The following is a 16,021-nucleotide window of genomic DNA, read 5'->3' on the forward strand; positions in this document are numbered from 1 at the left end:
CAGAGATTTTAGTTGAGTAGGAACCCTATGTGAGCCTACAGTACAGAACAAAAGAAAGTAATCCAGTTACACTGTCCAGAGAAATAGAGGTACATTCTCAGCAATTATATTTGAAGAATAGTTTTCTAAATGACAATGGCAAACTAAGCCGTGTCATATGAAGAAGAAATAAAAAGAATAGGAATGAAGAGGCATAGACAGACAAGACAGCTCTGGTAAAATATTTAAAGAGCTGTTCAAAGACAAGAACTTCTGGGTTGCTGGTCAGATGGATAATAAAAATGACAATAACAATAGCAAACATGATTCTTGCTATGTCTCAGACACAGTTCCAATTGCCTTTCATTTGTTGACTCGCGTAATCGTAAAATAACTCTATGAGGTAGGCACTATTAATATTTCCACTTTGTAGCAGAGACAAATTAAGACAGAGAGATAAAGTTATTTTCCTAAGGTCACACAGCCAGTGAGTGGTGAAGCTGAGATCTGAACTCCAGTGGTTTCACTCTGGAACTTCTACTCCTATATGCTGTGCTGATGGATTTCAGCTCAATGTGATGAAGCACTTTTGACAGGGTTATCTGGACATAGGTGTTCAAGATCACCTTCTAAGGATGTTTCCTAGCTCCCTCACATGGGTGGTGTAGTGGCTGTAAGCACACACTGGCATGGGTAAGAGTTTGGATTCAATGAATGCTGAGTTTGGACTCAAATGAAACTTGAAAGTCTTACAGCTCTGTGGTGCCATGCCAAAAGGATGAATTGACCTGTATGATCTTTTTCATCTTTAGATTCCATAATTCTTTATAAACGTTCTTTTCCCCACAAAGTACCTCTGCAATGGAACTCTACACAGAGAAAAGTGCTCAGCAACAACTTTTTAAAATTTAACTTTTAAGTTCAGGGGTACATGTCTAGGTTTCTTATGAGGTAAACTTGTGTCATGGGGGTTTGTTGTACAGATTATTTTGTCACCCAAGCCAAGTACCCATTAGTTATTTTCCTGATCCTCTCCCTCCTCCCACCCTCCATCCTCTGATAAGCCACAGTGTGTGTTTTTCCCCTCTATCTGCCCATGTGTTCTCATCATTTAATTCCCACTTATAAGGGAAAACATATAATACTTGGTTTTCTGTTCCTGCATTAGTTTGCTAAGGATAATGGCCTCCAGCGCCATCCATGTTCCTGCAAAGAACATGTTCTCATTCTTTTTCTGGCTCCATAGTATTCCAGGGTGTACAGGTACCACATTTTCTTTATCCAGTCTACCACTGGTGGGCATTTAGGTTGATTCTAGGTCTTTGGGAAACAGTAGCATTTGATCAGAAGTTTGAACTGATATGATTTTGCAGCTAGGAAATCCAAAGTTAAACAGTTTATTATAGTGTTGCTAAATTTAGAATTAGGGGTAATGACTGGAGTACTGTTGAGGTGATCGGTGTTATAAGCCAAATGACCTGTCAGTCTAAACCCTCTTGCCTTTCTATCTGAAATGTGGATATGTCCTTTATCAGCAAACCACATTACAAGAGAAGCAACTTGGGTTTGCAGCTTAAATACCCATTACTTGTGTGATACTAAGTATCCCCATGTCATATATTCAACTGAAATTGGCTGTGGAATAAGTAATGCTTCTTGGTTCTTGGCAAAAGCAAATGAAAATCATCTCTGGAGAAAGCACTTTTATTCTAGGCTCAAACTTTTATTTATCTCTAGAAAATATTTGTAAGGTCAATTTAGTACGTAGTAAAAAACATTTAGCACACAAGAAATCAAGGTGGAAAAAGAAAGAAATCAAGGTGAATGAGAACCAGAAGAAATAGCAAACCGTAGAAGCAGACCTACAATAACATCATATTCCAGAATTATTAGATTATTTTTTAAAATTATGTTTATACAGTTAGAAAAAAAAAACATTGAAAAATATCTGCAGGGAACCACAAACTTGAGAAGTTACCTTAAAAATGACCAAGTAGTATTTCTAGATATCAAAAGTACAGTAATCAAAATTTAAACCTTTATGGGTTTACAGCAGACTGGCAAGAGAAATGGATACCCAGACAGTAAGGCAGAAGGAATTAGAAAGAATGAAGCAAATAAGGATGTTTTAAAAAGATGTGGGGCAGACGGGGGGAACTAGGGAAGGCCTGTTCAGAGAAATATAGATTGAAGAAGTCTAACATTTATCTAACAGAGTTCTGAAAGTAGAATAGAGAGGGAATGGAGAAGAGGCACTATTTGTTGAGAGAATGAGAAGATTCCAGAGCTGATTAAAGACTCTAAATCACATGTTTAAGGAGTCCAGTGAATCCTAAGCAGTCTAAATCAAATCCTAGAAACGCAGCACAAGATAGGAAAAGGATAGATTATCTTTAAAGGAGCAACAGTCATCTTTACTATTGACTTCTCAACAGCAACAGAGATACATGAAAGTGGGGTAATATTTCAGTATTCAAAAACAAAATAAAAACAAGACCCAAAAACCTTTCCATCAAAAACTTTATACTTGGGCCAGGCACGGTGGCTCATGCCTATTATCCCAGCACTTTGGGAGGCCAAGGCAGGCAGATCATTTTAAGTCAGGAGTTCAAGACCTGCCTGGTCAACATGGTGAAACCCCATCTCTACTAAAAATACAAAAAGTAGCCGGGTGTGGTGATGTGCGCCCATAGTCCCAGCTACTTGGGAGGCTGAGGCATGAGAATCGCTTGAACCTAGGAGGCAGAGATTGCAGTGAGTCAAGATCATGCCACTGCACTCCAGCCTGGACAATAGAGCTAGACTCATTCTCAAAAAAATATATATTTAATGAAGATAACTATCAGGAATATGGATTAAAAAAAAAAAGTATTTTCAGACAATCAAAGCTTGAGAAATGCACCACCAACAGCTAAAGGAAATTCTAAGGGACATATTTCAGGCAGAACTAATCCCAGATGGAAGATTGGAGATGAAAGAAAGCAATGAAGAGCAAAAAAGTAGTCAATATATAGGTCAATCTATCTAACAATATAAAAAATTAAAACAATCCTATAGGGTTGGAAAAAATAAGGTATAATTAAAATTCATGAATATAGTAACATATAAATCAAATGATGGTATTTTGAGATTGTTGAGATCATTGTCCTCTCTGGGATGAATGGTATTTCTTACATTTAGACTTTGAAAGAGAGAGAGAAATAGGCAGACAGAATCATCAGGGCATCATGAAAACAGCACTAAGCCAGGAGGTTTGGATTCTATTATCAACTCTGCTGCTAGTTGTATGGCCTTTGAAAAGCGACTTTTCTGATCTACAAAATCAGTTTGTCTATTAGATGAGGCTTGGGAACCAGATGAATTTTAAAGCCCCTCATTATGATTCTATGAGAAATAGATTATCTAGGAAAAAATCAATTGTCCCCCTCCTTTGAAATTTTATCAGTAAACACCTGCATTTCACTTCTGGCTAACTTTTATGTATCAGTTCAAAAATTAGAATTAAACATAGTCTCGCTCAGGTGTGTAGTTTGCTTTACCTTTCTCATTTGTTGGTTTTATTTTCTTTTGTTGTCATTTAGTAGCCACAAAGAGTAATGGCAGTTTACCAAAGCCTTAGGAGTAGGTAGCGCTTTGGATATTAGGGAGCATTTGCAGAAACAAGCTGTGAAAAGCCAGCCTAGCTTTGCAACCATTGTTCTTCCTTTCTTTTTTGTTTAACTTATTAATTGAACTGATATACAACTCCTTTGCCATCTTGCCTTCTTTTCTTTCATCCTTTTGTCCTCCTCCTCTCTCCCTCCTGTCTTTGCAGGCTAATAATAAGCCAGAGATTGAAGCGGCCCTCTTCCTAGACTGGATGAGACTGGAACCCCAGTCCATGGTGTGGCTGCCCGTCCTGCACAGAGTGGCTGCTGCAGAAACTGCCAAGCATCAGGCCAAATGTAACATCTGCAAGGAGTGTCCAATCATTGGATTCAGGTATTAGGAACAACAACAAAAAAAAAAAGTCATTTTTTTCTCATCATTTTTCACCTTTTTATGACTTGATCTTTTATCTCCTGTGCCAGTTGCTGTTAGTTCGTCCCTCTCCAAAGTGGGAGAGAAGGTGATTGGGCTGGAACATCGATCATTCCTGTCACCCTCCTGATGGCTAGGTTATTTTGGTGGATCTCACTTATTAGGCTGGTGTCCCTTTCCACCTTCACTCTTCAGCTCTTCAGAACCACATTTTTGGTTGAGCAGGACAAAGCGCGTGTCTTCACGGAGGTATTACAGATGAACTGTACCTCCTCCTTCCTGGAACCAAAACATTTTTACCATCTTTCCTTTTTCACGGTCTTTTCTGTTTATAGAAACTTCCCAAGCATCAGTTATAAAACTGAGAGATGATTCTATTCTGGGAGGAACCATAATAGTAGCTCAGTCTCTCATTCACTTTGCACCATTTTTTTTTCTCCCTTAAGTAACAAGAATTGTTTTCAGCATCTGAGAACTTACTTCTTTATCTGTGAATCTGATTACATTCTTTGTATATTATCCCAATGAACTTCTAAAGGAATAAAAAGTATGCAAGTAAATGGAAGATTCACAAAGCAGCTAAAAAACAACCAGTCCTTATATATTTATAAGTGAAAGACATAGGAAACGTAGCAGGTTATTCTGATATTCTTAAAATATCATGGAAAACAAGGCTAACTAAATCTTTAGCCCTGTTGACCTGTTTGGGGAGACCGGATTTTTTTTTAATGAATTAATCTCACTTAACAGTAATCCTAAATCTTAATTCTGAAACTGTGATGTCCTTAAATGTGTGAATCAACATGAAGGTTTCCATAGTGATGAATAAGCCACAAAGTTGTAAACTAGCTATATGGTCTATGCCTGTGCAGAATCCACTTAGCAGCTAAGTAAATACTCTTTTCCAGTTATGTGTGAACTGGTTTTGTTACTTTATTTTCTAATAACTACCTTGTACTATTGCATGCTTTTTATTCATAGTGCTTTTTAACTTTTAGTGTTTATCCTTGCATAGTCATGCTGTTTACAAAGAGGTTTTACAAAAACTTTTAGAGGTTTCTGAAGCCTAGATAGACAACAGTGAGTAGGCAGTGCTTGCAAGATACCTTCTTTCCTTCCCGGTTTCGTGGCAGGTAAAAATGATGCCATCAGGTGGGGAGTGGGGAAGGGAAGCCACAAGTGACTGCTTTAGATTTCTAAGCTATCTTTTCTCTGCTTCCTTAGCTAGTGGGCTTTTGTATACGGGGGAAATTTTTATAAACTAAAGAGTAATGCTTTGGAGGATCTGAAAGAGCACTTTCGCCTGCAATTCTTTTGCCCTTAGCAAATTACATTATTTTAGGACTCAGCACTTCTCATTCCTCCTTTCCCCTCTTGAAAGATGGTTGGGATCTAAAAAAGATAGCTTTCCTTCCCACTTCCCCATATGTGACATAAGAAATATGTTTATGTGAATTGGCTAAGGTTCTTATCTGAGAAAGCAAAAGGCAGGAGAGTATGAAACAAAGAATATCACATTCTGATAATGGAGGAAATGTACCAACTGGTATTTACAAATTATAAATTCTTCCATCTAATCCAATTTTCATTTTCTCTTGGGGCTTCGGTTATCATTTGTAGGTAATGTGGTGAGAGATTTCTGAAGAGATAGAGATAAAAGAGGTCATTCGAGTAACTGTTTGAAGATGAATCATATCAGTCAATTAGAAAACATTATTAAAGTGAGACTTGTTTTAATTGCAAGTTCTTGTTCACATTTCTTTTGTCTTATGAAATTGCTTTATCTTGACAATTTTTTTGAAAATAATTGCTTCAGAAAACTTTTGTCCCCATGATGGGTAAGGGGCATGCACGGCATCAGTCTGTCTCTCCTGGAAGTTCTTTTAAATTTGAGTATTTGGTTTTCAAAAGACTGGAAATTTGCCAATACCTTCCTACTTAATCTCAAAGAGTTCCTAGTGGAGTTTAAATAAGAGCTGAGTTTTTCTTCCCTCCTTCCATATGTTTATAGGATAATCTTTCTGCCAAAATGTTTTGATACTGTAGGAGAGGCACCGGAGAAATCTGGAGGTAGGAAGTTAATCACTTACCTTGTGGGACTAATGAACATTGCATTCTGTTTCTCAAATTAGAACGTGGTAGAAGGTTTATTAAAGAGTGTTCTTTGGGAATTTGATTCGAAGAAATACATATGTGTTTGTTTTTGCTCTTTATCAGGTACAGGAGTCTAAAGCACTTTAATTATGACATCTGCCAAAGCTGCTTTTTTTCTGGTCGAGTTGCAAAAGGCCATAAAATGCACTATCCCATGGTGGAATATTGCACTCCGGTAAGTTAGACACCTGCCTGACTTGAGAGTTAGTTCACCTGGGATACATTTCAGTTTTGTACAGTACTGCAGATCATGTGTAATGCTGTGATTTGTCCCTTCCCCAGATGTTCCCCAGCTAAAGTGGCTCTCAACTGCAGGCTTCAGAATTTACCCTATCCCTGGTGCCTAGGGAAGTGCCTGGCACATATGGAACATGAGTTGGATGAATAAATAGGGTTTTCACTCTGTGTGCATGAATGTATCGAAGATGTTTTCACATTTATTTTGCACAGCCTTAGAGGCTGTATGGGGCGATCTTATGGCCATGAGGCATGTTGAATATGGGGTATGGTTCTAGGTTCCCCCAAATTCATAACCTACCACTTTTAATCAATGTTGCTTGTTCATTATCTGTCCTACATACTAACAACATTTTAAAAATCCATTTTATATGCTGACACTTACTAAATGGTAGGCATTTACCTTTTAAACAACCCTGTGTAAAATAAGTACTATAATTTTTATCCCCTCTATCCAGATGAGGACTCTGAGGTCCTGAGGTTAAATAATTTGCTCAAGGTTCTATAAGTAAGAGTTGAAGCCATCTCCTAAGACGTTGTTTTAGGAAAATGTTAAGTGGCCAATAGAACTGTGAAAAATCACTGGTGCAATGGCAAGGGCATAGACTTGGTGGCCAGACAGACCTGAGTACAAATCTCCATAAGAATTAAAGACAGGCTCCTCTCAGGTTTGTTTTCTCTAAAATAAACCTGTCCCTGTTTACTGTAGAGCCACCCTTCGTGTTTCTCCTCTCTTTCTTTAATTCTTACATTCTCCTCTTTTCTAAACTTTACATGCTTGCTATTCAAGATATGGTCTGTTGACCAACAATCACGTGTCTGTTGGCATTACCTGGGTCTTTATTAGAAATGCAAAACTGCAGGCCCCAACTCCTGATGCTCTAAATCAAAAACCGCATTTTAGCGAGATCTGCAGCTGGTTCCCATACACGTCAAAGTATGAGAAACTCTGCTTTAGAGCATCTCTCTCTTCCATCATCAGAGTGATCCTCCCAGATATTTGCCTTTCTCACCTTTATTCCTCTTACAGAGATGGTCAGTGATTGAGAATGTACCATGCCGTGCATAGACCAAAATTTAGTGGGTGAAGCATGCTATCATTATGTACTAAGTAGTTTTTAAAATACCATAAAGTGTGGTAAAATTTAACATCACCTTTTTGACCTTAAGACCTATAAACTACCACTTATTAAGTAGCCTAGTAAGCTTGTATGCTTCATTTATTTATCATAACAATGTGTTGAGGTGTTATTGCTCCCATTTTACTGATGATCAGAGCCTCTGAGAAGTAAATAACTCACCCAAGTTAGCACATGCCAGGCCTGGTTTCGGAGCCCCATTTGTCTGATTCCAAAGCCTTTGCTCACGACCACAACACTCTCCTTAATTACAAAACAAGTGTCATGGGGCAGAAGACTGGAGTGGTCATTAGTTTTGAAATCATACTGTCCTAAATCTGATCTCACCATGATCTCCCTTTTAGACTACATCAGGAGAAGATGTTCGAGACTTTGCCAAGGTACTAAAAAACAAATTTCGAACCAAAAGGTATTTTGCGAAGCATCCCCGAATGGGCTACCTGCCAGTGCAGACTGTCTTAGAGGGGGACAACATGGAAACGTGAGTAGTGGCAAAAGCAGAACAAACGCTTGTTTGATGTATATTTGAACTCCTCTCAGCTGAACACCCTCCTTCACTCCCAAATGCAAACAGTCTCTTCTATTTCTTTCTTTTTATTTACGTTAGCTGAAAAGAGAAAACTAAGCTGATGTCCAGTTGCCATTTCCCCACTTCACTTGACAATTTCTTTTTTCAAAAGTTAAACTTTATCTCACAGGGGAAAAAAAAAACCACAAAACAATACAGCCACTAATTACCTTACAAGCCTTGTAAGAAATATGGGACTGTTTACAAATGAGGGATTCCAGTATTTCATTTTGATTTTCCTCTCTCACAAATCAGTAAATGTGTGTCTTTTTGTATCTCATTGTGTGGTCATATCTAGTCACTTGTTTCTACTCAAGAGAAAATATAATCACAGGAAAAAACTACTTCACAGTAAGTAGTAATGGTTCTCACGATCAAAGGGATGTCTTCACCTCTTTTAAACCTGCTCCTCTTTTTCGCCTTAACTCTGATGGCAGTCACACAACTGTTTGTTTTCCTTTTAATTCACTTTACACCTTGGTTTGGCTATTGCTTTCCATGGTTCATACTTAATTGGCTGGATTTTATTTATTTTGACCTTTCAGTAAATTTTTTTTGCAGCTGAGTTTGCGTGTGTCTCTCTTCACCACCTCATTTTTTGTTTTGCAGTCCCGTTACTCTGATCAACTTCTGGCCGGTAGATTCTGCGTGAGTACTTTTGCTGAAGGGTGCTGCTACCACCAACACATTCGCTCGCTTGGTTTTCTTTTGTTCTGTTTGTTTGTTTGTTTTGTTTTGTTTTATGGACATATTAATTCCCTTTCCTTCATTTCAGTTTGTTTTATTCTTTTCTTGATGAGACTTTGAAAGTACTATCTACACAGATCAGGAGAATCAGAGTGGGTTTTTCGGTTCCTCCACCAGGTGAAATTCAAACCAGCAGAAATCCTGGCTTGAATTCAAATTATAATCAAAGAAGTTACTGGAGTTTTAGCTGTATTCCTGGGAGACATGTTTATATATTTCTTTATATAAAAGCAAGGAAGAACCTTCTGATTACGTCATAACATTCTTTAGCCATACTTCTTGAGATTCGATGCTTTTTAGAATCTTTAGGGTCTGTTATAAGTGAACTATTAAAAATCAGCAGAATTCGTTTTAAAGTATGATGTTGAGTTTGGCTGAATAATTTTAATGAGGTGTGCGGACTGTTTATCGGGTTATGCCATGCTATTTGACTAATCATTATATACAAGGCTTTCCAAATTTTGAACTAAACTCACTTTGCTCTCCTCTCCAAACTAAATATTCAGCTCATAAATAATTATACCTTTGCTCTAGGAGGAAAGTATATTATAGTCTTTGTTGTTACTATTGGTGTGTATTAATAATACTAAGGTTAGATACCAGCAGATGATTTATCTCAGAGTTTATAATGTTAGAAAACTCTTTTTTGGGGCCTGTGATTTATATATTAGCAAACGAAGTGCCTGTTTTAAAACTACATTATGTAGGGTTGTTATAACAAACTTTTGGTATTTCAAAGTATGCTTTATTTAAATATTTATTGAAAATCAGACGGCTCTATTATGTATAAAGGGGAAATGACCAGTTCGGAAGATAAGCTTATGTAAGAATTCAATTTCTTTTTATTGAGTCTTTTTTATTGTTCCACTGTGTAATTTAATTTAAACTAGGTCCTTTTATAAAAACGCTGTAGTGATAAATGCAAATTATTAATTGAGGTTTATTTTCAGTCTTTATGGGCCTAAAGGAAGTGGAAGGCTTCCCTTTCTTTTTTAAAACTTCGTTATTGTGCCCCTTAATTTTGAGATATGGTAGCTATAAGTAGTATATTCTCTGATTTATTTAATCATCATGCTTAAAGAACTTTGGGAGTTATTTAGATTCAGTTATGTCCTCTGCCTCTTGGAAATTGTTTTTTCTAACCCAGGTAGTCTGTTATAGAAGTTACAACCTTTCAAAAATAAGAAACTTTTAAAGAGTTGATACACTACAGTTTCAGCTTGATTTGGATCGTGATAAGTGAATGGATTTACTCTATGTTGAAATAAGTTTAACCAAGTAAGAAATCCAAATGACAAATATGCTAAAGAACAGCTGTTACGAATACATAGATAAAAGTAGCACAAAATAATAAAGAGTAATTAATAGTTCCTTGAAAGGCAAAAAGGAGCTACACATAAGCTAATGAGAAAAAAAAAATATGACAATCAGTTTAAAGTAACTTATTTTAAGTAGAAGATTTTGTCTTTCTTAAACGCTGAAATACTTTAAAATTAATAACATCTTTTATTTAAAAATCTTTTCTAACAACTAAAACACACCTCCCAATTTGTCTTTTTTATGAAGAGTTGGTTAGATTATTCAGAAATAGTGGCAAGTTTTAATTTTGAGGAAGAAAACAAACCTAGCAGATATTAATAAGAAAAATAACATGGAATTCTCCTGGAGGCTAAGAATTAAAGCTCTGTATAAGTCTGTATTTTCTTTAATAGCAGTAATTATATTTAAAGTATTTATTCATAGGATTATAAATACTATATAAAATATATTACAAAGCCATCCTATTCAGGCATAAGAGCCAGGTCCTAACGTGTTTTATTTTGCAAGAATTTTATCTAATGTTAACAAATCCTATGATGATTACAGTATTTAATCCATTTGATATGGATCACAGAATTTGAAAGTTTCCAGAGATACAGACTTTTTGGTTTTCCTTAGACTAAACTCTTATTTGCTTGTGTTTGTCATATTACTTTAAACTAAAGCTACCATAGGCCTTTATATTGTTTGTCGATAAGTGAGCCAGTCAAACAATATTCTTTGAGCGATTCTGCATTGAAACCTAAATGAATGTCAACTTTTACTTAATAGAGTTTTCATGAAAGATAAGGTGGTGGTGGGTGGGATAGAATTGACCAAGTGGGTCATTAACTCTAATAGTAAGTAATCCTTCTGGGTATATGGTTTTGTATTTAGGAAGTGGGAAGTGGGGAGCAGTATTATTACCTTCTTTTGGAAGTGTTTTAGAAGGCTTTGCACTTAGTTTTCTTTGTGGACTAAGTGGCTTTGTATTTTTACTAATTCTTGGTTTTTAAATAATTCATCTCTGACCAGTACTCCCTTTTGGCTCATTTTCTGGTTTAATAAGTGCCTCTTTTAGTGTATATTTTTTAAGATTTCTGGTTATTATAAGTTCTTGTGCTTATGCATGCTGTGATAGGCGCCACAGATATTAATAAGAAAAATAACATGGAATTATCCTGGAGGCTAAGAATTAAAGCTCTGTATAAGATTTTCTGTATAAAATGGTATTAAAGTGTTTTGGATTTATATGCCTCTTTTCCTGGTGTACTTATGCTCCAAGGTCTTAGGCTTTCTTTCTTCTATATACTTCCAGGGTAGCAACTGTTATAAGGGAAAACACTACTAATGTATTTTCCCTGATGGTAGGCTTTTTGCTTATTGAAAAATATGTAATTGAAAGACTGGTCTATTCCAAAAGATGTTTTAATACAAATAATCCAAGTATTAATTTATCTTGATCTGCAGTGAAGATTTCAAAACAAACCTTAGCATTTTTCTAATAATGGGCTATGCCAGGGTTCTAGAAGATTAACAGATTAACTCTCCAAAACTATAGTGAAGATTCACATGGAAATCTTTGGATCTGCTTATTAAATTGAGTAGTCATCCTTTTGTTTCCTCTTGACAATTTAAACGTCTTTATAACTCATTTCAATTTGATTATGATTACACTTGACCTAGATGACACTGGTTTCATAAATAAGACCTTGATCTCTCAGGGAAGAATTCCAGTTCCCTAGTTATTTGCTGTAGTGTGTTGTAATTATTTTACTGTAGTATATTAAGAAACAGGAATTTCTGGCACATTTTCTAATGCAAGCTTAGCTACTGGTAACTACATCTTTTTCTTTTTTAATGTAAGAAGAAACAAACACATTCTCCTTAGTGTTTCAACCAAGTCCTTCAGTGCTACTTGGACATTGGGCTAAACCAGGGTCCTCTCTGAATTACATTATTGTTGACTTTTGGATTTATGCCTTTACCTAAGGGCTTTCTGTGTCAGCAGAGAAATGGAAGAGACCTTTTGTGCTATTCCAATTAAAACAAAAAGTACAAGCCTAAACTGGTTTTCAGAACAGATGGTTTTTTTCCTAAGGTTAATCCAAAAGATGCTATAAAAACTTCAAGGATAATTAATAGATCAGATATGAAAGGATGAAAAAATGTTAACCCTACCAGAATTCTAGCCTATGGAGATAAGAAAAGATAGGTGTTTATATACAAAAAGCATATAGACTATTCCTGCTGATGATCTCCTCTTATTTTCTCACCTGTGTTTTAGCACACAGTATCCCTAAGAAATATTTCAGATATCATGACATTCTATGAAATGTAGTCATTCTTTTTAAAAACCTCACAATATAATCCTGGGTCATTCTATTTTGTGCTAGAAATTAGTAGTATAGTCTTGCTGCTGACTTGGAAGATACATTTCTTCTTTACAAGATTGCATAGATCAAGACATCTTGATACATGGAGTCTTAAGAAGTCTTGTACTAGAGTAGCCTCTTTGAAGCTAAAATAATTGTAAGTATCTAGGCAAATGTACAGCTTTCATTCAATAAGAAGATAGCCTATAAATGGTGCAGGTGTAAACTATTTAAATTTTTAAACCACATAGTGCTAACACAATTTCAGAACTATAGGATATGAGAAATTAAAAAGTAGGAGGACAAAATGCTACCTAGAAACTGTCTCCCCCAACCTTTTCTATGATGGGAATTTTCCAGAGAAGCTTTTGGCCTCTCTTCATGGCTTTTAATAAAAGCAGAAGTATGAGAAATCATCTCACAAACCTGGATTTTAAAATACTTGATAATATTTAAGATATAGGAGCAGCTAAATGTATACATTATCCATAGAATTAGAATAGAAGCATTCTAGGCCATGTGTATAACATAACTGTGTGGTGGGGTTTTTTCTCCATTAATGGATGGTATCTGTGACTAATCACATTTTCTGCCTTATAGGCCTGCCTCGTCCCCTCAGCTTTCACACGATGATACTCATTCACGCATTGAACATTATGCTAGCAGGTATGAGACTAGTTGAATGCCAGGCAAATATTGATTGAAATAACTAACCAAGGAAAGCTAACCTATAATATTTTAAACAAATCTTTTCTTTTTTCCCCAAACTTGTCTGATTCCTACTAATCAACTTGCCCCCTAACGTGCATGCCGTTCCACTGCATGTTGTTTTTGGTCACCAACAAGAACATTAGTCCAGAATAATCTTCCCTAACCCTGGCTTTTAAACATTTCCGGTAGCCTTGCTATGTTTTTTTTATACTGAGCACATTTACTAAATTGGCTTACAAGTAGTCTAACCTCCTTAGAAAACTGCTAGACCAGACATTCATATATGAAAAAAATGATACTGTATTATGTAGAGAATGTGAAAGCATCAGCTTTCCATTTGTGTATTTATTTTACATAACATACTGTAAATAAGAGAATAATTAATTTTCCTAATCCTTGGACCTTTCTGTCTCACCTTCTTTGCGTTTGAGATCATTTTTATACCTAAAAACTGAATTACTAATTTTAAAATATCTTACGCTTGTTAAATCAATCCGTAAGAGTTTGGTTAACTTTTTTTTTAGTTGTAAACAAACATGCAAACAAAAAACCTGTATAACTGCCTGAGGTGAAGAAGATTTTAAAGGTAAAAATTGGTGGCAGAATGTTTCGAGAGCTTACTGTGCATCCATCCTTTGTCAATATTCTAACTGCTGGACATGTTTACCAATCGCAAAAAGCATTAGCTAGCTGTGTAAGTCTGTCATCAGCGGAAAGTAGTAATTGTCTTAAAAGACAAGGGGTAGTGTAAGGTAGGGAGTGCACTTATTGTTAGGAAAGCTTTTCTTCTGAAAACAAAGACCTGTTCTCAGTGAAAGCAAGATCGATCTGTAGGGGGAAAACAGTGAAATACAACTTTCCTTAGAATTTATATCATAAATGTAGTGCTACTAACTAGCTGTGGTCTACCACACACTGCCTCAAATGGTTAAGCCAACACACACATCCTTTAATTTGAAGGATTCCTTTCTCTTCTTGCCATGATTTATCCTTTAGTTTTCAGGAATGTTCGATTAGGTCTTGATTAGATTATAAGAAGTCACATAAGTTTTAATGAGCTTTTACGTTTTTTATCAGGCTAGCAGAAATGGAAAACAGCAATGGATCTTATCTAAATGATAGCATCTCTCCTAATGAGAGCATGTAAGTATCCCATCTCTTTTTACAAAATGTTCCTGACGATGAAATTGCTTTGAGGGATTTAGAGGTAGGATAGCACAGGATATAGGAATTAGCATCATATTCATTTGATCTTTTAAGGAGCCATTCATTTACTTTTTTCCTTTAATTCTTAATGCCCTGGCATGGAATGAGCTCATCCAAATTCTGGCATTATTAGCATTCAGAGTAGCAAAAATAGTTTGCCTTATTCTTATTTAAACTTATTTCATACCATATGATTACAAATTGCAGAGTCCCAAGTACCTATAGTAATGCTTAATCTTTGACCAAACCTGCCAGATATTTAAAGGGATAGGATATTAATTTTAAAGTGATGGCTAAGCACTATTTTCTCCACTCATGGGCAGTGGAAACGTGATCTTGGTATAGCATAGCTATTCACATATGGTAGGTTAGTTAGGCGTTTTCCTTCAGAAATCCAAAGAAGTCGATTTTTGTGATTTAGCATCTTCACAAGATAAACAGAGTGAGGCAATCTTATGAAAGGTTTCCAGAGGAGAAGTAAAAATTCAGGTCACAGTTCGTTAGCAGGATGATAAGCCAACCCTATTAAACTTTAAGGACAGAGATAGAGTGGTGCTAAAAGCAACAGGGAACACAGCTATGGCAGGGAAACTGAGGCTTCATTGTAGAGTAAGGGCAGTGTTCACAATACAGGGCATAAGGGAACATTGCCGTGAACCAAGTAAATGCTGACCAGGGCTTGAGGTACAGAGAGCAGGCATTGAAGCAAATATGAAGGAAAAAAATAAGGATCTGCCAACTGAATAAATAACATAAAGAGAAGAAATCTAGTCAAAGTATTATGATGCCTTTTTAGTTTGATAAAGTATGGATATCTCACCCATCTTGGAGAATATAGACAAAGGGAAGAATGATAAATTTATCATATGTAGTTGGTGTGGTAGCACAAAGTCATGCTCAGATGAGAAAAGAACCTTCATAAGGATTAGGCCAAAAGAAATAGTATCAAAGTGGCATATATGTAACTAGTTATTGAAGACATGAGAAAAAACAATCTAATCTGGTACATAAACGATCAAGCTAATAATAAAGAATCAAGTCAACCCTCAGTCATTTGTATATGACTTAGTTACTTCAAACAAACAAACAAACAAGCCTTTCCCCAACCATAACTGTGATGCCTTATCTTTCTTAGCTATGGGAAAAAGTATTAATGGTATTAATATATAAGATACTTCGACAGTAAAATATGTGGCCAAAGAATCAACTAAATGTAAATAGCTTGCGCTTCTTTGGCTCACTGATTTTGATATCAGAAGCTCTAGCATATTCAAATTAATTCAAGTTGTATCTGTGTAACAGTGGCTGTCATTCATTGACTGCCTAAGAGAACAGGAAGAAAAGTGTAGTTACAACTCTAGGTTATAATTAAACATGGCAAGTTCTAGCAATAAAACTTCAGAATTTGGAATGAGTGTGATAAATTAGGTGGTAAAGCTGCTTTTGTTTTATTTTAAACTAAGCTTTAGCTTATTCTGAGGACATAAAATCTATTTTGATTCAATGTTGGATGGCAAAAAATCATGGCATTTTAGGGGCACATTTGGGGAAGTGGTTTGGTGGATTGGTTGACCTCACTTAAATGT

The 16,021-nt window shown here is 35.9% G+C and overlaps 1 protein-coding gene across 10 annotated transcripts in view; it reads left to right on the plus strand.

Moving 5' to 3' along the window:
• The window catches only part of DMD (dystrophin), a 2,174,064-nt gene that overhangs the window by 2,105,429 nt on the left and 52,614 nt on the right, over window positions 1-16,021 (plus strand). For 5 of the 10 annotated variants that reach the window (XM_031660704.1, XM_031660695.1, XM_031660699.1 and 2 more), the window contains 6 exons: window positions 3,794-3,960; window positions 6,217-6,328; window positions 7,874-8,010; window positions 8,707-8,745; window positions 13,119-13,184; window positions 14,307-14,372. In XM_031660704.1, the coding sequence (XP_031516564.1) occupies window positions 3,794-3,960; window positions 6,217-6,328; window positions 7,874-8,010; window positions 8,707-8,745; window positions 13,119-13,184; window positions 14,307-14,372 (587 nt within the window). The remainder of the gene's footprint in view (window positions 1-3,793; window positions 3,961-6,216; window positions 6,329-7,873; window positions 8,011-8,706; window positions 8,746-13,118; window positions 13,185-14,306; window positions 14,373-16,021) is intronic. The other 5 variants (XM_031660696.1, XM_031660702.1, XM_031660700.1 and 2 more) reach the window with 2 other exon arrangements.

The sequence above is a fragment of the Papio anubis genome, chromosome X, assembly GCF_008728515.1.
Source record: "Papio anubis isolate 15944 chromosome X, Panubis1.0, whole genome shotgun sequence".
Classification (NCBI taxonomy): Eukaryota; Metazoa; Chordata; class Mammalia; order Primates; family Cercopithecidae; genus Papio; species Papio anubis.